Source organism: Salvia miltiorrhiza, chromosome 2, assembly GCF_028751815.1.
Source record: "Salvia miltiorrhiza cultivar Shanhuang (shh) chromosome 2, IMPLAD_Smil_shh, whole genome shotgun sequence".
Classification (NCBI taxonomy): domain Eukaryota; kingdom Viridiplantae; phylum Streptophyta; class Magnoliopsida; order Lamiales; family Lamiaceae; genus Salvia; species Salvia miltiorrhiza.
The window spans coordinates 50,972,935-50,997,082 of record NC_080388.1 but is presented as its reverse complement, the minus strand read 5'-3'; the positions used below and the strand labels follow the sequence as shown (position 1 = coordinate 50,997,082).

The 24,148-nt window shown below is 42.6% G+C and overlaps 2 protein-coding genes across 2 annotated transcripts; both read right to left on the bottom strand.

Moving 5' to 3' along the window:
• Window positions 1–953: 953 nt before the first annotated feature.
• Window positions 954–1,790, bottom strand: LOC131010049 (uncharacterized). The gene has a single exon (XM_057937445.1). The coding sequence runs from the start codon at window positions 1,650–1,652 to the stop codon at window positions 1,272–1,274; it is 381 nt and encodes a 126-aa protein (XP_057793428.1). The 5' UTR covers window positions 1,653–1,790; the 3' UTR covers window positions 954–1,271.
• Window positions 1,791–17,863: 16,073 nt separating this feature from the next.
• LOC131009686 (uncharacterized) lies at window positions 17,864–20,458 on the bottom strand. The gene has a single exon (XM_057937098.1). It carries the CDS (start codon window positions 20,456–20,458, stop codon window positions 17,864–17,866), a length of 2,595 nt encoding a protein of 864 aa, XP_057793081.1.
• Window positions 20,459–24,148: the final 3,690 nt, after the last annotated feature.

Sequence of the window (24,148 nt, the reverse complement as noted above, 5' to 3'; positions counted from 1 at the left end):
GAGAAGTGAGAAACCTTATCTGGTGTATGCTGTAATATTTTTGTACCACCAAAAAGAATTAATCATGGTGTATGCTGAAAGAACTGATCTTAGTAACTCCAGAATAGAGAAGTGAGAAACCTTATCTGGTGTATGCTGTAATATTTCAATCATGTTCAAAATTAATCAATCCATCAAAGTCTAGCAATATACAGATCTTAGTAACTCCAGCTCTGGAACGTTTGCTCTGCTCTGAAGACATCCTCTGCTCTGGCACAACGACTTCAACACTGGCGAGCTTGGCTCTGGTCTGGCGCGGGATTCATCTCTGCTTGGGCACGAGCTTAGCTATGGTCTAGCGCGGGATTCAGCTCTGCTCTGGTGCGAGCTTAGCTCTGTTCTGGCTGCATCACTATCTCTATGCTCAAGGCTCGTGCACAACTCTCTTGCCGTACAGCTCACGGCCTATTACAATTATATATGTGATGGACATCCCCCATCACTAGGCAAAACCGCCCACACGGCTGAGACTAACTGCTGGGCAGTTTTTCGCCCCATCACTAGTCTGCTCTGCCCTCCAGAGCTGGTCTTCTCTGCTCTCCAGAGCAGCTCTCCCTCCATAGCTGGTATGCTCTGCCACTCCATCAAAGGGCTAACAGGTGGGGTGTACAAACTGATTTTACAACTTGATTTGGGAGATTTATTTGTTCATCGAGCTGGTGTTGGAGCTGTCTTTAGTCGTAGAAACGAGTTGAATTTTGCTGGTCATGTTTTTCGTTTCTTCAATTCATACAATTATTATGATGATCAAACATGAAACGCCAACTCAACCATTTTCTCCATTAATGCTTCATTTGCCCAAAACAGATCTAAAAGTGACCAAACCTGGACATTGTGCATACCAACTCCTAAGGCATCCTTTGTGCATACTCATTTTGATTAAAATGAAGGAAACAAATATCAAAACAAACCAATTTTAGATGCCTGCCTTTCTTCAAATCAACAACACACAGATGCCATTCATATGATGAAATGTTAAATATGCCAACACACTCAAAGCCATTCAACTTTTTTCTTTTTGTGAATCCATAATTCGCAAAGCAATCCTATCATCCTTCAGAAGCAACAAGAATACATATATAGAAAAGAATCTGAATCATCCTCGACTAAAAAGAATACAACAAATAACCCCTACATACAAATATAAATCCGTAAAAGTAGATTCACAAATGACCAAAAAAATCAGAGTCGAGTTCTAACCTCAATTGAAATGTAAGAAAAGTTACAAGGAATCAAAGCAGCCCAAACAATACGAATACCCCGAGCAATATTAGCCATATGATGTGAACCAATAAAAGAGCCTGCCCCGCGGGGCCCGACCCGCCATTGCCGACCTCACAATAACCGAATTTCTTCACACGCGCTCCCGCACAATGGGCCTCTGCGCAGCCGCACCAATAGGTCACGCCGTCCACCCCGCAAACCGGGTCGGGCCGGAAGCATTTTACGGGGCACATATACGGTTCCGAATTCAACGGGCAGAGGTCGTTTTCTGGCTGATCAGACGGCAGCTTCAGCAGATTAGGGTCGGATCGGGCGGCGGGGAGGAGAAGGGCGGTGAGGAAAACGGCGAGGATGAAAATTGAAGGCGGTTTGCCGGTGAATAAGCGCATTTCGGCGACCTCTCGACGGTTCTGGATCCAGCTATTTTTTTATCTCTCTTACCGCAAGAAATTTCAAATTCTAGGGTTTCTTTTATTTGGGGTTTACTTTTTCTTTTTTCTAGGTGTTGGACAGTTGGACAGATTGATTCCTTCCTTCTATTTTTCACGTAAAAATTGTAGTAGGTAATTTCGAGAGAGAGAGAATTATTTCTTTGCGTCCCATTAGGTAGTTGTTAGGTAGTTGTTGTTTACTTATCTTATCTATATTTTTATGCAATTTTTTTTTGAAGTGATTTTTTTATGCAATTTCATATCACAACAAATCAAACAAGTACCAATATTGCATTATTTAGTGATAAACTAGCAAGCTCTTCCGTGCGATGCACGGCAAACATCAAAATTAAATGATATATAAGCAAAATGTTAATTAGGAATAGCTAAATTCATATGATTATATCATTATCTTTTAATTTCAACTATAGATTATGGAAATGTTTTTTCTTAAATCTCAATATATTATTGAATCTAATTAAGAAAAATGATAACAAAATGAAAAAAATAAATAAATCAAACTTATTATTTCTCATGATTTTGATATATATATAATATATAATACTATTATTAAATAATCATTATAAATCCATGAGTTATTTAGTTTATGAAGAGGAAGCTCTACATCATATAAATGATTTGTTAAACTGATAAATGATAGTATTTTTTTTAAAATTAATTATTCTAAACTTTTGTATTCAAAACTTGTTTTTTTTTTAATTTTTTGTTTTAAGATAGAATAATTAAAAAATGAACCATATGATTTTCTACACCTTAGTTGCGCAAACAATATTACTATAAAATCGTGTAATCTCATTTCAATTTCAGATTTTAAATTAGAGTTGATTTAATAAATGAAATAAATTATAAGAGCAACCCAAACACATTATAAAAATTATGGAAGTAATTAAAATACAGATAAACTACAGTTCGTATTTTTGTATAGAGAATGTCATTTTATTAAAAGATAAAGAAAATAAAAAATACTAATAATAATGTAAACTATTTTGAATTGACAAAGTATAATGGTCAAAACTCAAACATCCATGGACGAAGAGCTTTCATATCAACTGTAAAAATATAAAGACGAAAAATGTATTTTCGGGAAGAAAAAAAATGCTATCGTAAAACACAATGGTCATAAAAAGGTAATTAATGTTTTCAATTTCATGGTATAAACATGTTAGTTAGAGAAACACAACATATATTTTCGAAGAATTATATAAATGCAGCAGAATAAGAAAGTCAGACTTTCAACTTTGAATCTAGCACTCAAAAATCCTCATAGCAAAAGAAACAAATAACTTTCAAGATTTTGTCTCAATAAATTCTACACGACATGGGAAAAAGTATGAACAACCAATAAACTAAAGTGATAGATATCAATTTATAGAAGATGCGAGCAGTTCAAAGAGAAAAATAAATAAATAAAGCTCCCATCCAATAACCACTTAATAAAAAAACAACATCAACATCTCCATGTAATGGTGGTTCAATATTAAAATCAACACAACATATAATTTCTCCTCTTTTGATTTGAACAACTATCAAATATCTTAAATACTTGTTCTTTCATGGTGCAAGTTTGTCGACAATTTAACAGGAATCACAACTCAATAATCACAAAGTCATCAAAAAACAAAAGCCATCGACAACTACTCTATGATCATTTGCCATTTCTGATGGATAGAGCATGAGAGAAAGAATTGAAAGATTTCTACTTCAATTCCTAGCGTCTGTAAAGATGTGAAAATCATCACCGGAAAATAATTTGGCCATAAAATTAGCAGTTGATATTCTCTAAATACTCACTGGTAAACGTAGCATCGTAAATCGACTCACCTCACTGGTAAAATAATTTGGCCATAAAATTAGCAGTTGATATTCTCTAAATACTCACTGGTAAACGTAGCATCGTAGATCGACTCACCTCCCTTGTCGTTGAAGGCGATGAATTCCAAAAAAAAAAGATGATGAAAATTTATGTAATACATAGATTTGTTGCCGGTAGGCTTGAGATCGACATCCAAAATTGATGGAGCCACCATGATTTCAAGGTAGAGCCTTTCGGTCTCGTACTCTTTCATCTATCTCCATCTTCTCATTTCTTTGCCAACAGAAGTTTTTCTTGGTACCCACTCTTCGACCTCGCCATGCTCTTCTTCATGTACAATGATTTCAGAAGAATAATCGGGAGAATGGTTTGCCAAAATTTTCTCGGCACGACATTGTCGCTATTAAGAAAAAGGGCTACTTGGTGATGAAAAACATAATTAAATTGAGAACTAAAGGTTTTTGACAAAATCATTTAGGGGTTGTGAAAAAGTCATTACAGAAATTTGTTAGGAGAATATACGCGATGCAGAATTTGAGAGAGACAACGCTGAAATTGAGAGAACAAATGGACTGTTAAGAGAAGAATTATTAGATAATGGGGTTAAATCAATAATTGGTCCATGTTTATCGCTAAAAATAACTGCTTATCTTCATCACATAAGTTATCGGCAGAAAAAACTGTTCAATTTTGTCGCTTTTCAAATAATCGTGGGTTTGAGATATGGAATGAACCAACAGAACGTGGTTACTTTTTAAAATATAACTGTCAAAACAATTGTCAAAATTTGTTGAATCACTTAAATATCGGAAATCAATTCAATCTAAATATGCTAATGAAGAATTTGAATTTTGCCGGGAATTTGTAGCCGTTAAAACTCCTTCTTTATATATAATATAGATTTCCTGCAAATAGAAGTGCGGATAATTTAATTTAGATCAGAATATTTTCACCATATAAAATGGTAGTTTACAAAATAAAATTCTCTTAAATCATTTACGTTTTATTAATAAAATGTGTTACTGTGCTGGTTAGTTTAACTGCGGATCATTTAATATAGATCAGAATATTTTCACTCTGGAAGGGCTGACTCTGGGAAGGCTGGACTCTGGCAGGGCTAACGGCAAGGTTGGCTCTGGCAGCCTTGGTCATCTCTGGCGAGTGATTGTCAGCTCTGGAGACATAGGCAGCTCTGGAATGATTGTCAGCTCTGACGAGTGATGCTTCAGTGGGAATGACATCAGTTGCGCTGTCTTTGTTCATCAGTCAGCAAGTCAGAACCTTATTCTAAACACTTTGAACTATAACACTTGAGTTCAATGAAAAAGACTAAGGCTATAGAAAGGATCTAAGGGGTTTTGGTATCATCAAAACAAGGGTAAAGATATTTCATTCATTTCCCTACAAAATGTGTATCAGCTTTTTACATCCATAAATAGCGTAATACCATAAATATGTATCACTAAATGTAAGAACTAAAATTACAAAGAATAGAGAAAGAAAATAATAGAAGAACACTGTAATTTACAGTGCAATTTTAGCACTGGATTGGAGTCAACCAACTCAGCAGAAAAGCGTTCAACGCTAATATGACATGTGATTTTAAGATAACTGTGCATTTTTTTACATTATTGTATGTATGCCTAGAACCAAATCTGACAATATATTTGAAATGTTTGAAAACTTGAGAATAAAATTAATGTTTTTGAAATATGTTATTGTTGAGCAAGTGATCAGCGCTCACGCAATAAACCAAACAAAACCAGCGATTAATCGAATAAAACAAGAATAAAGGAAATAAACGAAGAAGAATAACGCAAGATTTTTACGTGGTTCGGCAATGTGCCTACATCCACGGAGGGGATCTCTGGATCCTTTCACTATCGGAATATTGAGATTACAGATACAATCGAGAGCTTCAAGCTCACAACAATGGTGTTGCCACTCTCTCTCTCTCTCAATATTCTATAATTCAACCCCTTTTATTGAGATAATTAAACGGAGAACTTGAGTCTTCATCAGTTGGCCGTTTAATTATCTCAATAAAAGGGGTTGTGATGTGAACTTCGCCAGTGTAGAGCTGAATCGTGCAAGGCTGATAAGAGCTCTGCTGGACAGATCAACAAACACACACACGGAAGACTTGAACGAGAATCAAAATAAAGGTAAAGTGTGGAATATCCCAAAACCCCTAAATCTAATCTACGAAATTATCTAGAGAACGGATTCCTAAACCCCAACGTATGATTGATGCAGCAACTCGGGGACGCTGAATGACACGCGACGAGGGATGATGAACTCGCCGTTACGTCGATAGGTTGAATTCGTCTTGGCACAATCAAGAGGAATTCGAAGAACTCAAGAGAGATTAACTCACAAATTTCATATATCAAAAATTGGGTAAACTTTTGTCCAACATTAAACAGCCATATATATAGGCGAACTAAACCCTAATCTAAAAAAGGAAACAAACGTAAAACAAGGAAACTTAAAAACAAGGAAACAAAATAAACTTGTTCCGCAAGCTCAAACAAAACTAGCGAGAAAGTCAGCTCCGTAAGCGTCAGCTCTGTAATCGAGTTCTGCTCTGCAAGCGAGCTCAGCTCTGCAAGCGAGCTCTGCTCTGCAAACGTGACTGGGCTCAGCTCTGCAAGCATGACTGGGCTCAGCTCTGCAAGCGTATCCAGCTCTGCTCTGTACGTGATAAGATTCACCACTCTTGAGCTCTGCTCGCTAATTCCACTATCTCCAATCGGCTTGCTCAACTCTTGTCTCCAGATTTCTTCCACCAAGGCCATTAAGTTAGCCTTGAACGTCTTGGTTCTAGCTATCGTCACCGGACCAACGAGAACATGCACCGGATCTCTGCTCTGCACTGCATCCGGAGCTTTGTGCTGGGCTGCATCCGGAGCTCTGCTCTGGGCTGCATCAAGATGAATTATAGAATATTGAGAGAGAGAGAGTGGCAACACCATTGTTGTGAGCTTGAAGCTCTCGATTGTATCTGTAATCTCAATATTCCGATAGTGAAAGGATCCAGAGATCCCCTCCGTGGATGTAGGCACATTGCCGAACCACGTAAAAATCTTGCGTTCTTCTTCTCCGTTTATTTCATTTGTTCTTGTTTTATTCGATCAATCGCTGGTTTTGGTTGGTTTATTGCGTGAGCGCTGATCACTTGCTCAACAGTAACATATTTCAAAAACATTAATTTTATTCTCAAGTTTTCAAACATTTCAAATATATTGTCAGATTTGATTCTAGGCATACATACAATAATGTAAAAAAAGGCACAGTTATCTTAAAATCACATGTCATATTAGCGTTGAACACTTTTCTGCTGAGTTGGTTGACTCCAATCCAGTGTTAAAATTGCACTGTAAATTACAGTGTTCTTCTATTATTTTCTTTTTTTATTCTTTGTAATTTTAGTTTTTACATTTAGTGATACATATTTATGGTATTACGCTATTTATGGATGTAAAAAGCTGATACACATTTTGTAGGGAAATGAATGAAATATCTTTACCCTTGTTTTGATGATACCAAAACCCCTTAGATCCTTTCTATAGCCTTAGTCTTTTTTGTTGAACTCAAGTGTTAGAGTTCAAAGTGTTTAGAATAAAGTTCTGACTTGCTGACTGATGAACAAAGACAGCGCAACTGATGTCATTCCCACTGAAGCATCACTCGCCAGAGCTGACAATCATTCCAGAGCTGCCTACGTCTCCAGAGCTGACAATCACTCGCCAGAGATGACCAAGGCCGCCAGAGCCAACCTTGCTGTTCGACCTGCCAGAGTCCAGCTTTCCCAGAGTCAGCCCTTCCAGAGTGAAAATATTCTTATCTAAATTAAATTATCCGCACTTGAACTAACCAGCACAGTAACACATTTTATTAATAAAACAGAAATGATTTAAGAGAGTTTTATTTTGTAAATTACCATTTTATATGGTGAAAATATTCTGAACTAAATTAAATTATCCGCACTTATATTTGCAAGAAATTTATCACTAAATAATGCAATATTGGTACTTGCCTGATTCGTTGTGATATGAAATTGCATAAAAAAATCACTTCCAAAAAAAATTGCATAAAAATATAGATAAGGTAAGTAACAACAGCTACCTAATTCGACGCAAAGAAATAATTCTCTCTCTCTCTCAAAATTACCTACTACAATTTTTACGTGAAAAATAGAAGAAATGAATCAGTCTGTCCAACTGTCCGACAACCAGAAAAAAGAAAAAGGAAACCCCAAATCGGATTCCACAAATAAAAGAAACCCTAGAATTTGAAATTTCTTGCGGTAAGACAGAGAAAAAAATAGCTGGATCCAGGAACCGTCGAGATGCGATCTTCAGGTCGTCCATTCAAAGGTCGCCGAAATGCGCTTATTCACCGGCAAACCGCCTTCAATTTTCATCCTCGCCGTTTTCCTCACCGCCCTTCTCCTCCCCGCCGCCCGATCCGACCCTAATCTGCTGAAGATGCCGTCTGATCAGCCAGAAAATGACCTCTGCCCGTTGAATTCATAACCGTATATGTTCCCCGTAAAATGCTTTCGGCCTGACCCTGTTTGCGGGGTGGACGGCGTGACCTATTGGTGCGGCTGTGCAAAGGCCTATTGTGCGGGAGCGCGTGTGAAGAAATTCAGGCATTGTGAGGTCGGCAATGGCGGGTCGGGCCCCGCGGGGCAGGCTCTTTTATCGGTTCACATCATATGGCTAATATTGCTCGGGGTATTCGTATTGTTTGGGCTGCTTTGATTCCTTGTAACTTTTCTTACATTTCAATTTAGGTTAGAACTCGACTCTGATTTATTTGGTCATTTGTGAATCTACTTTTACGGATTTATATTTGTATGTAGGGGTTATTTGTTGTATTCTTTTTAGTCGAGGATGATTCAGATTCTTTTCTATATATGTATTCTTGTTGCTTCTGAAGGATGATAGGATTGCTTTGCGAATTATGGATTCACAAAAAGAAAAAGTTGAATGGCTTTGAGTGTGTGTTGGCATATTTAACATTTCATCATATGAATGGCATCTGTGTGTTGTTGATTTGAAGAAAGGCAGGCATCTAAAATTGGTTTGTTTTGATATTTGTTTCCTTCATTTTAATCAAAATGAGTATGCACAAAGGTTGCCTTAGGAGTTGGTATGCACAAAGTCCAGGTTTGGTGGTGGACGTCGTCAACCACCAAATAATTCCTGCGGAATTACCAAAATAAATTAATACAATGGCAAGCAGGGTCGATCCCACAGAGAGCAGTTAAAAATCATTCAAATCCCTAAATCTATAAAAATGGTGATGCCACCACGCCTTAAATTTGGAGAAAATATTAATTAACTAAGATTGCAAAATTAATCAAATAAAATACTCTTGAATTAAATCAATAAAAAGGGTAATTCGGCTCAAATAAATCCACTCTAATTCAACTCTGATCCTCGACGCAATAATTAATTAATCCCTATCAACCAACCAGTTATAGGATACCGTGAAACGCAACGGACGTACCCCAATTCCTACTTACTGTGTCGATAAACAGCTGGAGACGCCAGACCTGCTTATTTCCCTTATTAAAATATAACCTAGCTGGAGACGCCAGACCTAGATTTAATATTCTAATAGCATTAAGATGAAGGAACCCAATTTATATCAATTATCCTAGAGACGCTAGTAATAATTAATATACCAATTAATTCCCCTACGAACACGGTAGTTGTATCACTAATTAGTCCAATTCCAACAATTACGGATTGGCAGGAACTAATTGACTGTAATCCAATTAAACTTAAGTTGATCAGGCTTAAATAAAATCAGAATTATCTTGGAACCTAGGAATTAATCGGAATCAATAGGAATCAATTTTAAACCAATTAGGTCTCACAGATCATTAAATTAGAGTTTCATTATTATCGCCGAATTAAAAGATTTAGCTACTCATGCTTAAAATAAAAACAATCAAATAAATGAAAATAAACATAATTAAAATAAACGAACAAGACTAATAAATAAATTGCAGGAAATTAAATTAAACTTGAACCAATTGAAGAAAAATCGTCTGCTCCTTCGAACCCAATCCAGCCGCAACCGCAATATTGAATGAACAAACAAGAATTAAATTCTAAATTTAAGCTAGGAAATCAAATACCAAAATCGTAAGAAACAATTTGCATGGAAGTAAAGATAACAAAAGTCAACTGCTGCTAATTAACTAAACATGCGGCTGAATCATATGGAAAAGGAAGATGACCTAATTAAAATACTATCTATGCCTAGGAAATATATAAGTATCAAAAAGTGTCCCTAAAGAAAACTTAAACTAACCTATTTATAATACTCCTAGTTTGCGGCTGGGTGGAAACAAAAGCTAAGGGATTAAATCCCTAAAGTGCCGCCTAATCTAAAATATGGGCTTCTCGGCCCTTAACTAAACAAAGCCCCAATTAATTAAAACAAGAGTTTTGGGTATAATTAAATCTATAATAATTAACTCCAGGCCCAATCTTTAATTCCTTCACAATTAACTCTAATCTTCTTCGAATTCCACACCATTCTCGAGCTTTCTTCATCCACAAGATCATCTCCAAATTTCGCTCAATTCCTACATCCAAAATATCACAATCCATGTAAAATCATATAAAAATCACGGCAAACACATACTAAACTAGGTAACTAAAATACACACATCATTTGGTCACTTTTAGATCTGTTTCGGGCAAATGAAGGATTAATGGAGAAAATGGTTGAGTTGGTGTTTCATGTTTGATCATCATAATTGTATGAATTGAAGAAACGAAAAACATGACCAGCAAAATTCAACTCGTTTCTACGACTAAAGACAGCTCCAACACCAGCTCGATAAACAAATAAATCTCCCAAATCAAGTTGTAAAATCAGTTTGTACACCCCACCCATCTCATGCCCCAAAATAGGCCAACCAATCCAAATTCAAATACAATCCAAATATAACTACGTTTTATAAATCCTTATTCGTGTGAATTGATCGAGTAAAAATATAAAATGACAACTAAGGAGCATCATTAGGTTAATATTGGTTGTAATGGTGGGGTATCAAAATCTACCGACGTCAAAAGGAATTACAGACCCAACTCGACTTCAAAACTAGCGCTTAACATATTTTTCATGATGGACCAAAAATATTATTGCTCATCCTAGCCCAAAATCCAACTGTTGTAAGAGCATCTCCAAGAGTTCCTCTATTGTATTTGTAGAGCAAGAATTGAACCTCCATGAATTCTTGTAGCATTTTGATATTCAACCAGTTGAGCTACAATAACATTGTTATTCAAAACACAAAATCTTGGGTACACCTGAGTGTACCGTACAACCGGATTGATCCATACCCAAAATGGTATTATTTATATGGATTGTGTCAGGATATGGATTCAAATAAGGGTGCGGGTCAAAGTTTAAGTAAATGTAAAATTCGGTTGTACAGTACACTCAGGTGTACCCAAGACCACCTTTATTCAAAATATGTTGACCCATCAATTGATGAGCTTGAACTTGAATGAGAAGTTTGTCCGGTGAAGAACCAAGGGGTTTAGGGTATCATCGAAATAGACTACGACAAAACGACCAATGAAAGTACGTAAGACATGGTTCATGAGACGCATAAACGTACTCGGAGCATTAGTCAAGCCAAAAGGCATAACTAACCACTCGTACAAACCAAGTTTTGTTTTGAACGCAGTCTTCCATTCGTCACCTTCCTTAATTCGGATTTGATGATATCCGCTACGCAAATCAATTTTGAAAAACACACAAGCACCATGTAACTCATCAAGCATGTCATCTAAGCGCGGAATGGGATGACGATACTTTACCGTGATATTATTGATGGCACGGCAATCGCAGCACATCCTCATGGTTGAATCCTTCTTTGGTACGAGAAGAACAGGTACCGCACAAGGACTCAAGCTCTCCCTTACGTGCCCTTTAGCTAGAAGCTCGCCGATTTGCTGTTCCAACTCATTTGTCTCATCCGGGTTGGTGCGATAAGCTGGTCGGTTCGGGAGCGTCGTGCCGGGCATGAAGTCAATCTGATGCTCAATCCCCCTGAGTGGTGGCAGACCATGTTGTGTCTCATCTGGAAAAACATCTGCATAGTCCTGCAAAACCGAGTGAATAGAAGGGGGTAGGGAGGAGAGATCGTTAGCAGTAAACAAGGTTTCTCGAAACCGCAACAACACCATCGGTCGTTCCTCCTTCACACACAGCTTGATATCACATGGTCTCGCAAGGAAAGATCTATGTGTCACAGCCATCGGCTTGGCCTCCACTTGCTGTGCTCTGTTTTGGGTCGTGGTAGCTTCCTTGAGTAATTACACTTGGTCCTCGTACACTTGTTGGGGACTGAGATGAACAAGGGACATTCTCTTGTGCTGAAACTCGAAGGAGTATTTGTTGGTGAAGCCGTCATGGGTCACACGCCGATCGAACTGCCAAGGGCGACCCAATAAGATGTGGCACGCTTGCATTGGAATCACATCACACAAAACTTCGTCCTCATACCTGCCAAGTCGAAGCGGCACACGGACTTGGCTTGTGACTCTCACATTACCGGCGTCACTCAACCATTGCAAGCGATATGGTTTCGGATGTTTCACCGCGGTCAACCCTAGTTTCTCCACCATATGCTTACTTGCCACGTTCGTGCAACTTCCGCCGTCAATAATCACACTGCAGAGCTTGTCACGGACCAAACACCGCGTGTGAAAAAGGTTTTCCCGCTGCTCCAGTTCATCCGTTTGCGGTTGCATGGTCAAAGCTCGCCGGGCTACTAGGAAGTGTCCCTTGAGTGCATCCAGCTCTACCTCTTCATCGGGTTCTTCCAATTCAGGCATCTCAGGGTCTGTCTCTTCCCCATCGGTGACAACATCTCCATCGTCTCGGAGGATCATAATGCGCCGATTCGGACACTCGCTCATGATGTGGCCGAATCCCTGACAACGGAAACATTTTTTGTCACGGTATCTTCCCTGGGACGCGGTGGTGGAGCTGGAATTTATGGTCCTCGGACCTCCGCCAATCTGATGTTGTCGGGGTTGTGTGGCAAAGCTGGAAGAGCGCTGATCGTGGCTTTGACTTTCGCCAGAGCTGAAAGTGCTCTGTCGCGGGCTCTGCTCATTCGCCCGCTCTGCTCTGCGCTGCCGCCAGCGCTGGAAGTGTTGCTCTGGTTGTTGCCAGCGCTGCCACTGCTGCTCTGCCCTCCGCCAGGGCTGAAGACGCCCCGCTGCTGCTTGCCAGTGCTGAAGGTACTCCGCTGACTACCTCCATAACTACTACGCCTCTGGAGTTGACTCTCAATCTTGATCGCCATATGAACCATGTCTTCCAACTCAACGTAGTGTTGGAGTTCCACTTTGTCGCGAATATCCCACTGTAATCCAGCCAAGAAGAGAGCCATGGTAGCCTCCCTGTCTTCCACAACATTAGCTCGTATCATAGCCATCTCCATCTCCTTGAAGTACTCATCAACACTCCTACTTCCTTGCTTCAATGTTTGCAACTTGTTGAAGAGCTCCCGGGAATAATGCTTTGGCACAAACCGCTTCCTCATCACCGCTTTCATCTCGGTCCAAGTTTGGATAGGCGGCTCGCCATTCTATCTCCGACTAGTCACCATTTGGTCCCACCAAACGAGTGCGTACTATGAGAATTCAATAGCTGCCAGTTTCACCTTTTTGAGCTCTAAATATGTGTGACAATCGAACAAGAGCTCCACCTTCTTCTCCCATTCAAGGTACAGCTCGGGATCATTTTTCCCTTGGAACGAGGGAATATTCATCTTAAACTAGCAATTTCCCACACCCTGGATCTCCACTTATAACGGGCAAGAATCATGAAGAACAGAACCCCTGAACACACCCAAAAACTCACGCCTTAACTAGCAATTTTCCACAGACGGCGCCAGTTGGTGATGCACTGAATCACCAACACCTAAACTAGAAAGTTGATGAGAGATCGGAACCTGAGGGAGATAGACGGACAGATGTTTCTTTCACTCTTTAATAGAATAGTTCTTTACAAATATCAGAGCATACATGTAAAACTTGGGAGAAAAGATCGGTCCCTTCTACTATTACAGACATGCTATTTATAAGAGATGAAGAGGAGAGGGTAAGATTGTCTTTTCCTTCATGGCACGTGCTCGGTACGTCCTTGGCGTTGTTGTCACTGGTGATTGTCCTTGCTCCAACGGCCTTGCAGCTTTTGCCTCCTTCAGAAAGTAGTTGGGAACTCTTTGCTTGCGCCGGCATCTCTAGGTGTTGAAGTCTGCGCTGCCTTCTCCAAGGAGCGCTGGTGCTGCGCTGCTCTCTCGTAGGGTGGCGATGACTGCGCTGCTTCTTCATGGGGTGTCGATCGCTGCGCTGCTCTCTCAAAGGGGGCGTTGGGATCTCCATTCTTTGTCCTGCACTGTTAGTTTTCCTATTCTGTGCAATAATCATTAAGGCAGTAGATCTTTCATATTGGTAACATATGGAGTACGGGTCGTGTGCTGCGCTAATGAGGACCTTATCCCTCATCAGCTACTCCCCCCTTATTCTACGAAAATAAGTAGATTTTCACGTGAATTTTCGTAGATGAAAAGTGTTTGCTTTGAGGTATGGAGGAATGGCCGATATCAGGGAAGGCAATGAGTGAGCCTGCGCAAGAGGGCTTCGTATCATCGCCTGCACTGACTGCCGTGGTACAGGCCTTGTCCCATCGCATTTAATGTGATCTGATGTTTTTGAGTACTTTGTGACGTCCTTCCACGCTTCTACTTTTGTGAGGGTGAGATCTCGGTCCTCAATTTTTATCCGCCGTTCTGGGGTGAAATCCCAACCTTCCATTTTCCTTTCACATTTCCCAACCCTAATAATTATTCTCCCCCCTTTCCCTCGATTCAAATTCCTTTCTTATAAATACCCCCCATCGTCTTCATCTTCTTCTTCTTCCTCTCCTTCTTCTTCTTCTCTGAACTTTCTCTCCGACTTTTCTGGTTTCTCCGACCTCCTTTCGTCCCCGGTTCCTTTGTTAGGCTCCCCCTCCGACTATCACTCCTCTTACCAGGTTAGGCTCTCCCTTCCTCCATTATCTCCCTCGACTCGCCCGTTCTTTTTCGATTGTCTTGCTGCGTTTGTTTGTTTTTTTTTTTTTTTTCGTGTGTTCGCCATGGCCACCGTGGGTGCCAGACAACAACAAATAAATGAGGCGGATGATATGACGTGCCAAAGTTGTCGTTTTCCTCGTTCCACTATCTCCACTGCCCAAATGGCGGAAGTACGGGGGCTATTACGCGTTCAGCCGGATGATCGTGAACTGAAAATCCGGATGCAGCGAGAATCCGGCGATATGCCTGATGCGGACGAGAAATGGTGCCCGGACACCATCCCTATTTGGCATGCGCAGGTGAAGGCAGGTCTACGCTTACCCCCTTCACGTTTTCTTGTGGGGATATGTGAACGATTTGGGATCCCCTTTTTTCAGATCTCCCCTTCTTCTCTCCGTGGGGCCCTTATTCTACATATCCTCTGCGCTGCTAATAATTATCCCCATAGTGTAGAGTTGTTTCACCAGACCCACATCCTAAAAAAGACCGATTGTCACTACAACTTTACTGCCAAACCCAAGATGAACTTGACATTCTTAGGTAATCTTCATTCTAGGGATAAGAAATTTCGTGACAAGTATTTCTTTGTACAAGTGCGGAATGGGACTTGGGCGGACTGCGCAGGGACTAACGAGGTGGAGTGGCATCGGACGAAGCACTCCTCTCCCCCAAATAAAAAACCCCTAGGTACCCTAGAAATTAGCTTCATTGATCTCCTGGACCAAGCCTTTGCTAACAAAGATTTTGATGTCGTCGCTTCTCCCTCTGTCTTGGCTGGGGCCGGCCTCTTCTCTCGTTATCCCCAAACCTCCATCGGTATATTCCAAATGTTTGTATTGTTTTTCGTGTTGATATTTTTCATTTCCTAATCATTCTTCTTCCTGCGCAGGTATGTAGAGATCTACGGAGCATGGTGCCATTGCTTCCTTCAGTTTCCTCCCCGATCCTGCTGTCGAGGAAGGTACTACCCCGCAGACTTGGTCGGCACAGCATGTGACCCCTGAGTCTTTTAATCCCGGGCGACCCCGTCCGGGTTCGTCTGCTGCTGGCACTCAACCTCTTCAACACCACGACGAAGGTGATGCGAGTTCCGCTGAGGGTACTCGTAAGCGTCGCAAGACTCGACAGGTAGTCTCATCCAAGAAGAGAAAGGTCCCTACTCCTGGTGCCAGGGATAAGGATTCTTTTGAAGCTTTACTCGATGATGCGCCTCATCAGGCTGCGCAGGCAAGGGAGGGGTCTGACTCCGTTGTGGAGATTCCAGGCCCTCGTGCTTTGAAGGATTTGACCGGTCAGGAGTGCCGGTCCCAAATGGAATCGCAGATCGCCTCTGTCGACCTGCGCAGGTACGATGCTATGGACATGGGGGACCTAGCTTTCGACATGTGCCTGGGTGTGGAGCAGGTAAGTTACGTGTGTTCTTGTTATTATGATAATTTTTTATGTGCGGATTTTTGGTTTTATGCCATGAACTGTAATTGTGTCTGTGCAGTTGCGGGTAAAATGTTTGTCGGCCTCCCGCCATACGACCCGGGCTGCCTCTAGTCTCCGTGAGAAGGAAGAAGAGCTCATGGCCTCTTTGGCTGATAACTCTGAGCTACAAGAGCAGCTGCGTCAAGCCCAAGCTGAGCTAGCAAAGGTGAAGGTGGAGAAGGAGTCCATCGAAACTGAGTTTGCTCGTGTAACCAGGGAGAAGGCGAAAGAGCTTGAGGCTATCAAGCATGAGATGTCGGAGGAATGCCGGGTGAAGTTGAATCAAGTGAAGGCGGAGGTTGCCGATCAGGAGAATCAAGCTTTCATGCGAGGGATAAAAGAGTACCGCCAACAGTTCTTCCTCACTGCGCGTGGTCAATTATTCCTGCGCTACATGTTAGAGGATTCTCTTCAAGCCTTCCGTCGTTCCCCTGACATGCTCCGCTTGATGGGGCCCGCTATGCAGTTCTTGGTGAAGGAAGGCGGTCGACTCGCCCTCGATCAGGTGGAAGTGACGTCTGAACAGCGCAGCAAATTTGAGTTTGAGGCTGTGCTGAATCAAGTGGATGACGACAGTTTAAATGGGCTGTTGGGCGTCGATCTTTCCTCTCCTTCGACTCCTGGTTGGTGGCTTCCAGTTTTGGATAAAGCCCTTCGGCTCTTTGCTAAAGGTGAAACGAAGGACACCTTACCTGCGGCGCCGGTGATTCGATCTCCCTATCTGGATGAGCTGCGAAGTCGTATGCATTCCCCTCGCGGTAATTATCCCGGGGGGACCCTGGTCTACCCTCCTCCAACTTCCTCCCAGTCCGTGCCTGTCTCTCCAGGCCGCAAGGGGTCTGCCCCAGAAGTGGCGCAGGCAGGGGCGGAAGTAGTGGTATCAGGGGCTGCGCAGGAAGAGGTTGTGTTTCAGCTACCAGTGGTGTCGGATCCGGTGATCGAAGAGGTTGCGCAGCCTGCTTTTGTTGAGGAGCCTATTGTCGAAGAGTTCATCGTGGATCATCCTTCATCCCCCCAACACCTTGACTAGATTTCCTGTTGTAAAATTTCCTTTGGACCTATTTTATATAATCGTGTGATTTGATCCTCTTGAATGTTCTGAATGGTGTTATTTTATTTTTATTGTTATCGTGTAATATTCCCATATTTTATGTTTGTCTACATGACCTCCTACTTCTCTGTAAAAGGCTCGTTGTTAAAATCTGACTAATTATGAATATGATCGGAATTTCTGTCATATCCTCGCATTTCTTCTTGAGTAATAGTGTTATTTTCTTTCTTTAGATCCTTGGTGGTAATTTCCCTTGAATAGTTTCCCTCAAGATGGTACACCCCTAAGGTGGAACAAAGATGGCACACCCCCGCAGAGCGGCCCTCAAGATGGTACACCCTTAAGATGGAACACAGATGGTACACCCCCGCAGAGCGGCCCTCAAGATGGTACACCCTTAAGATGGAACACAGATGGTACACCCCCGCAGAGCGGCCCTCAAGATGGTACACCCTTAAGATGGAACACAGATGGTACACCCCCGCAGAGCGGCCCTCAAGATGGTACACCCTTAAGATGGAACACAAATGCAGTGTGAGTGTGTGTCCAGGTGTTATGCAAGTAAGAGTAGGTTTCCCTAAACCATGAAATCCGTTTTATTAAGATGTCCATGGCCCAAACCTCATTAAAACCCAGTGGGAAAAAGAGTGTTTGGTCTACATGATGGTAACTGAATATAACACTTACACGTAAAATTTCTTGAGGTTACTTATGTTCCATGGCCTGATGAGAGGCCGCCCTTCTTGGTCTGCTAGGTGATAAGCTCCTCCTCCCAAGACTTCCGTGATGACAAAAGGACCTTCCCAGTTAGCTTCAAATTTCCCTACGGGCTTCAAGGCGTCTGCCCGCTTGAGTACCAAGTCTCCCTTCCCAAGTTTGCGCAGCTTTACTTTCTTGTCGTAACCAGCCTTGATAATGCTTTTGTACTTTGCCGCCCTCACTTGTGCTTCCTCTCTCTGTAGCTCAATCAAGTCCAAGTCAAGTCGGCGCAATTCTTCATTCTGTGCAGTATCATAGGTAGTGACCCGATGAGATTCCAACCTTATCTCAGCAGGTACCACAGCGTTCGACCCATATACCAAAGTAAAAGAAGCTTCTCCGGTTGCGGTCTTCGGGCTGGTTCTGAGTGCCCATAATACTGTGTCTAACTCCTCAACCCATCGTCCCCTGCTTCGTTTAAGCCTCTTCTTGATCCCTTCACATATGGTGCGGTTTGCCAGCTCTACTTGTCCGTTGGCTTGAGGGTGGGCTACTGACACAAATTTCTGTGTGATATCCATCCGGGAACAAAAATCCTCAATCCTCTTGCTTGTGAACTGGGTTCCGTTATCCGAAACCAAAATCCTTGGCACCCCGTATCGACAACAGATGTTTTTCCATATGAACTTCTCCACTGCGTTATCGTCAATTTTGGTGACAGCCTCTGCTTCGATCCATTTAGAGAAGTAGTCTACGGCAACTATGAGAAAGCACTTGCCTCCCGGAGCAGTTGGTAGTTTACCCACAATGTCGATTCCCCATTTGTCGAAAGGATGCGCAGCATGCATGATCCCCATTTCTTCCCCAGGTATATTGATTTTGGGAGCGTGTTTCTGACAGGCCTCACATTTTCGCACAAAGGCCTTCGATTCTTTGCTGATTACGGGCCAGTAGAGTCCTGCTTTGATTATTTTCCTTGTGAGATCCCTGTGTCCACCGTGGTTACCGCAGCACCCTTGATGGATCTCTTTCAAGGCAAACTGTGCTTCTTCAGGGGCCAGGCATTTCAAGAATGGGTGTGTGAAGGACCTCTTGTAGAGCTGATCGTCGATGAGGCAGTAATTCTCGTATTTGGCATACCGTGAAGTATCCTCTTCCATTCGTTTACCATTTTTCAGATAGTATATGATGGGTGTTATCCAATCATCCTTGGTTTCAATGTTGTATACCTGCGCCACCACCGCTCTCTTAGGTTCGAACACCAAGGTAATGTCCTCGCTCCAAGTTTGTTCGACTGCACTGGCTACTCTGGCCAGGAGGTCTGCTCGTTGGTTTTCTTCTCTCGGCACTTGTTGTATTTCAAATTTCTCAAACTTTTTCCCAATCTCCTGGACTTTGTCGAAGTAGTGTTTCATTCTCTCTTCCTTTATCCCGTAACCTCCTGGTAACTGTTGCGCCACCAATTGAGAGTCAGTCTTAATCACTGCATTGTCGGCTCTGAGTTCTCTGAGTATGTGGGCTGCCCTTAACACTGCTTCATATTCGGCTTCGTTATTGGATAGCTTATCTTCAAACTTGATAGCGAATTGATAGACTTCCCCTTCGGGCGAGGTGATGTAGATTCCCACCCCACACCCCTCTTTAGTGACCGACCCATCAACCTGTGCTGCCCACGGTCCCCTCATAGGCCACCTTGTTGCTTCTTGAATAAAGTCCGCCAGTGCCTGCGCTCTAATGGTAGTGCGCGGCTCAAACTCGACCTCGTACTCTCCGAGCTCTATGGCCCATTTCACCATCTTCCCCGCTAGATCCGGTCGCCCTAGGATTTGTCTGAATGGTATCATTGTTCTCACAATGACCTTGTGTGATAAGAAATATGGCCTTAACTTTCTGGCCGTGATCATGATTGTGTATGCGGTCTTCTCGACCTCAGTATAGCGTAGCTCTGCACCTTGGATGACCTTGCTTACGAAGTATATCGGTTTTTGCTGCCGGTTCTCTTCTCGGACTAGCACCGAGCTCAGAGATTCAATTCCCACAGAGATATATAAGTACAATGGTTCTCCCGGAGAGGGCTTTGTTAGCACTGGTAGTTTGGTGAGGTAAGCCTTTAGGTCCTCGAAAGCTCTCTGGCACTCACTGCTCCATTCGAATCGACTTCCTTTCCTTAGAACTTTGAAGAACGGGAGACTTCGCTCAGCTGAGCGTGAAATGAACCGACTCAGTGCGGTAATCCGACCATTGAGTGTTTGAATTTCTTTGACATTTCTGGGTGGGGTCATGTTCAGGATGGCTTTGACTTTGTCAACATTGACTTCGATTCCCTCTGGTGTTACCCTGTAACCCAAAAACTTTCCTGATTGCACTCCAAAGGTGCATTTGGCGGGGTTGAGCATTAGTCTATTCTTGCGGACTACTGAAAAGGTTTCCTCCAAATCGGCCACATGGGAGCTGGCTTTGACGCTGCGCACCAGCATGTCATCAACATATACCGAGATATTCCTCCTTAGCTGCATCCTGAAAATTTTGTCCATCATACGCTGGTATGTGGCCCCTGCATTCTTGAGGCCGAAGGGCATGCTTTCCCATCCGAAGACTCCTGTGCACACTGCGAAGGCAGTTTAGGCTACATCCCCCGGGTGCATTTTCACTTGATGATATCCTTGGTAAGCGTCCATCATGGACAGGAGTTCACACCCTGAAGTGGCGTCCACCAGCTGATCTATTCGAGGGAGTGGGTAACAATCCTTGGGACAAGCCGCGTTAAGATCTCTGTAGTCCACACACATTCTCCACACTTTGGCTTTCTTCTCTACCATGACTGCATTAGATATCCACTCGGGATACTGGATTTCTGTAATATGTCCTGCTTCTAGGAGGGCCTGGACCTGTTCCCGAATTGCGGCGTCCTTCTCCGCGCCGAAGTGTCTTGTTTTCTGTTTGACGGGTTTGACCATCGGGTCCACATTAAGACGATGTTCAGCTAGCTCTCTGTCTATCCCTTTTAAATCAGAAGTGTTGAATGCAAATATATCCGCATTCATGCGCAGGCATGCGGTGACTTCCCTTTGGAGGGTGGGTGTCATTCCTGCTCCAATCTTGGTAGTGTATCCCTCCTTGTCAGGAAAAAGCTCGATGAACAAGTGACACACACCCGTCGTGCGGTGCGGACAAAATACCTGTGTATGCCCAGTACAGACAATACACGCTCCTACTGCTCACAACAAGAACTCAGTCTTAGTGGTAAGTGTAGGGTCGAATCCCACAGGGAGTGAGGAACCACTTTGTTCTCCTACGACAAACTGAGGTGTCACAATTCTCAATCTGTATACGCTGCACAAGAAATAAACAAGATCAATAATAACAAAGGGGTGAGGTTATTCGGTTAGGTCATAACTGTTGTTAACATTCGTTTCGGTCATAGGCACACTGATGATCCGTTTATGATTCGTGCAAACCCAAGGCGTGGCCCGAAGACATCGGGGCGTTTCAAGGGGTTACACTTCACATATAGGATGGTTGATCTCATTGTGGTCACTTGGTCCGAAGGTCACACAATCCCCGGTCACAAGGCAGTGCTTCACTCCTCCTTAAATAGTAGTCATACCCGTTACTCACCAAGTATGACCCTCATCAACCTTCTCTCCCGAGGTCCCCAACTCCGCACTAGGGTGACACATGCCTCCTGGACTCAACTATTTCCGGCCTTGTCGACCGACCAGTCATAGACATGCTACGGCGCCGAGATTGCTTTCCTCGTTTGATAACCATGGCTTTATGCCTCGTCACAGTTGATGGAGATTCTCTAGAGAAGCCCAAGGCTGAGGAAGGACAGTGTATCCCATCAATCCTCTCCCCACCTTTCGGATCTACAACGCCTTTTGTTGACGCTGCTCAGCTACTCGGTCTTGGGTATACCGGTTGTCACGCCCTGGTACACCCTGGCCTTTGCTTGACACGGACAGCATTTTTACCGAACGAGGGTCTCCCGTTAGGCCTCCACTGCCCATGATATCGAACAGATCCTTCCGGAACCACGAAATTCAACCGAAAGAGCAAGTGCCTCACGAATGTTTACATGTTAACAACAATTATTGCCGCCCCTAAAACCTCACCTAAAGGACTACTCACACATAATAAAATTCATAGATGCAAAAGGAATTAAACTCATGATTGAACGAAATGAAATACTGAAATAGATAAAATAATACCTAGGCTTCAAGCCTTCGAACTTTGTCCAAAAGTAATAATCACGACGAAATTAAAGTACGGAAATGTAAGTGTTTTGGATGCCACACACGGCGAATAAAAGTAATAACTGGAATGAAGTAAAATGTTCGGGGGTGCCAAGAACTTCTTCACGCTGCACAACATTAGCCTTTTATACTGCCGAACGGTAGAGGCCTAACCCTAGCTGCGCCGGTTCCAAATCTTCGCCGGGATCTTCTTTCCTTAATTAGCTCGATCTTTGATTGATCCTGATTGAAGATGGCGTCCAGCTGCAAGCTTAGTCAACCTTTCCCATCCCTTCGGTCCTTCTAGTCTCTTCTTCAACCTTCCGCTTGTTCCATGAGATCTCCGAGATTGACCTTCCTTTTATGGCTCTGGCTGTCTGCTTCTTCTGGTAACGATCAGACCGACTGCTCTTATCGGTGTGGCTCATACCAGGTGGTTGCTCCAGGTTCCCATGCCCCAAGTTGAATTGGAGAGGTACTTGTTGGCCGAAGCTCCATGCTGGCAAACATGATTTGGCAATCTGGGCTCGGTAATGCCCATTCTGACCGCATTTCTTCCGTTTCCGCTCTACTGATCTTCCTTCCTCCACAACTTTGTTTTCCCCCTGGACAGACCTGAACTGACACAAATAAAGAGAAAAAGAGGGCCAAATGGCCCAAAAGTCGAAGACGCATCACACCTACACACTTAAAGCATACTTGCCCTCAAGTATGTAGGTGGATTCACAGAAGACACGGACGAAAAGGGCGAAAGAAAAGAAATAAAACTAAGAGACACGAAACTTGCATATATTTCAGGATCAGATCATACCAACATGCATCATTCAGTTCAGTCAAACCACAAACCAGAGTACTGATCATGCATAAAGTGTGATGGTAGTCTCTCTTCTCGCTCAAGCACCGGGCTATGTGTTTGCACTCATAATTTGCTGTGCTAGTTCCTCTAAGAGTTTGATCGAAGACTACAAATCAAGCACACTAGTATGACTTATCAAAGGGTCTTTGTTGGGTTGTAATGGGTCATACGGAGCTAAGGTGGGAAAATATGGTCCAGTGGCTAATTTCAGTATCGCCCTTACTCAGTATACACATTTAGTACAGTTATAACTAACCCTTAATTTCCCCGCTTTCAATGGGGTTCATTTCCCTTTTGATTCTTCTTATGGGCAATCATCTTTAGTCACAAAATTTTTTTTTTGTGCCCAGATTTCTTTCTTTTCTTATAATCCCCTGTTCACCATTTCATTCATTTCACAAATTCTTCCTCCTAGATATAGCATTATCAAAGCTTAAGAAAGAATGAGTTCGGCTCAAGTTGGCATACTAGGGATTATTTTCATACTAGTCATCAAAGAAAATCTGGGGCCATAAGTCAAAGAATCGTGCCCAAATCACACAAGTCATGTACTAGCAAAATTGAGTCCTCAAACAAAACCAAGATTCCCTAGTCACAGCAAATTCTCACCACAAGCATGCATTTTTTTCAATTTGGTCCTGATCTCACCGGTGGGGTATTCTCTGTATCCTCACAACTACCATCATGCATTTCATACTCAATCCACCAATCATACCAAAACAGAAATCAGCATGCATAATCTTTCACCATCAAACAACGCAAGTAGACTCGACATCAAAAACAGATTAAACGGACACTAAAATAAGAAAAGCAAAAGATAAAATAAATCCTAATCTACGAGTTCAGGGGAAAGTACTTAGTCATTTTGGTCGGAGGATCTCACCTCCGCAGCCATCATTTCTTTGATTTCCTTAAAGCAAGCTTCCATCGCTTTGAATCCTTCCTCCACAGTGTCCCTCAGTGTGGCCACTTCTCCTCCCAGCATCACCAGCTCGTCCTTGATTTCTTTCAGTTCGTCCGTCAGTTTGATAATCTCGCCATTGAGTGGGCGAGAAGTTCCTTGTTCCCTTGCAACCTTCGGTTCAGGTCGAACTGAGCTGCCTTCTGGTTGGACTAAACGGTAGCTTCCTCCTTCATCCATCTCAACAATCCGCCACCGCACCAGCCTCCCGATATCA

Excerpts from the sequence above, each read along its gene's own strand:
- LOC131010049 (XM_057937445.1), bottom strand. The coding sequence starts at position 1,652 with ATGCGCTTATTCACCGGCAAACCGCCTTCAATTTTCATCCTCGCCGTT.
- LOC131009686 (XM_057937098.1), bottom strand. The coding sequence starts at position 20,458 with ATGCCCTTCGGCCTCAAGAATGCAGGGGCCACATACCAGCGTATGATG.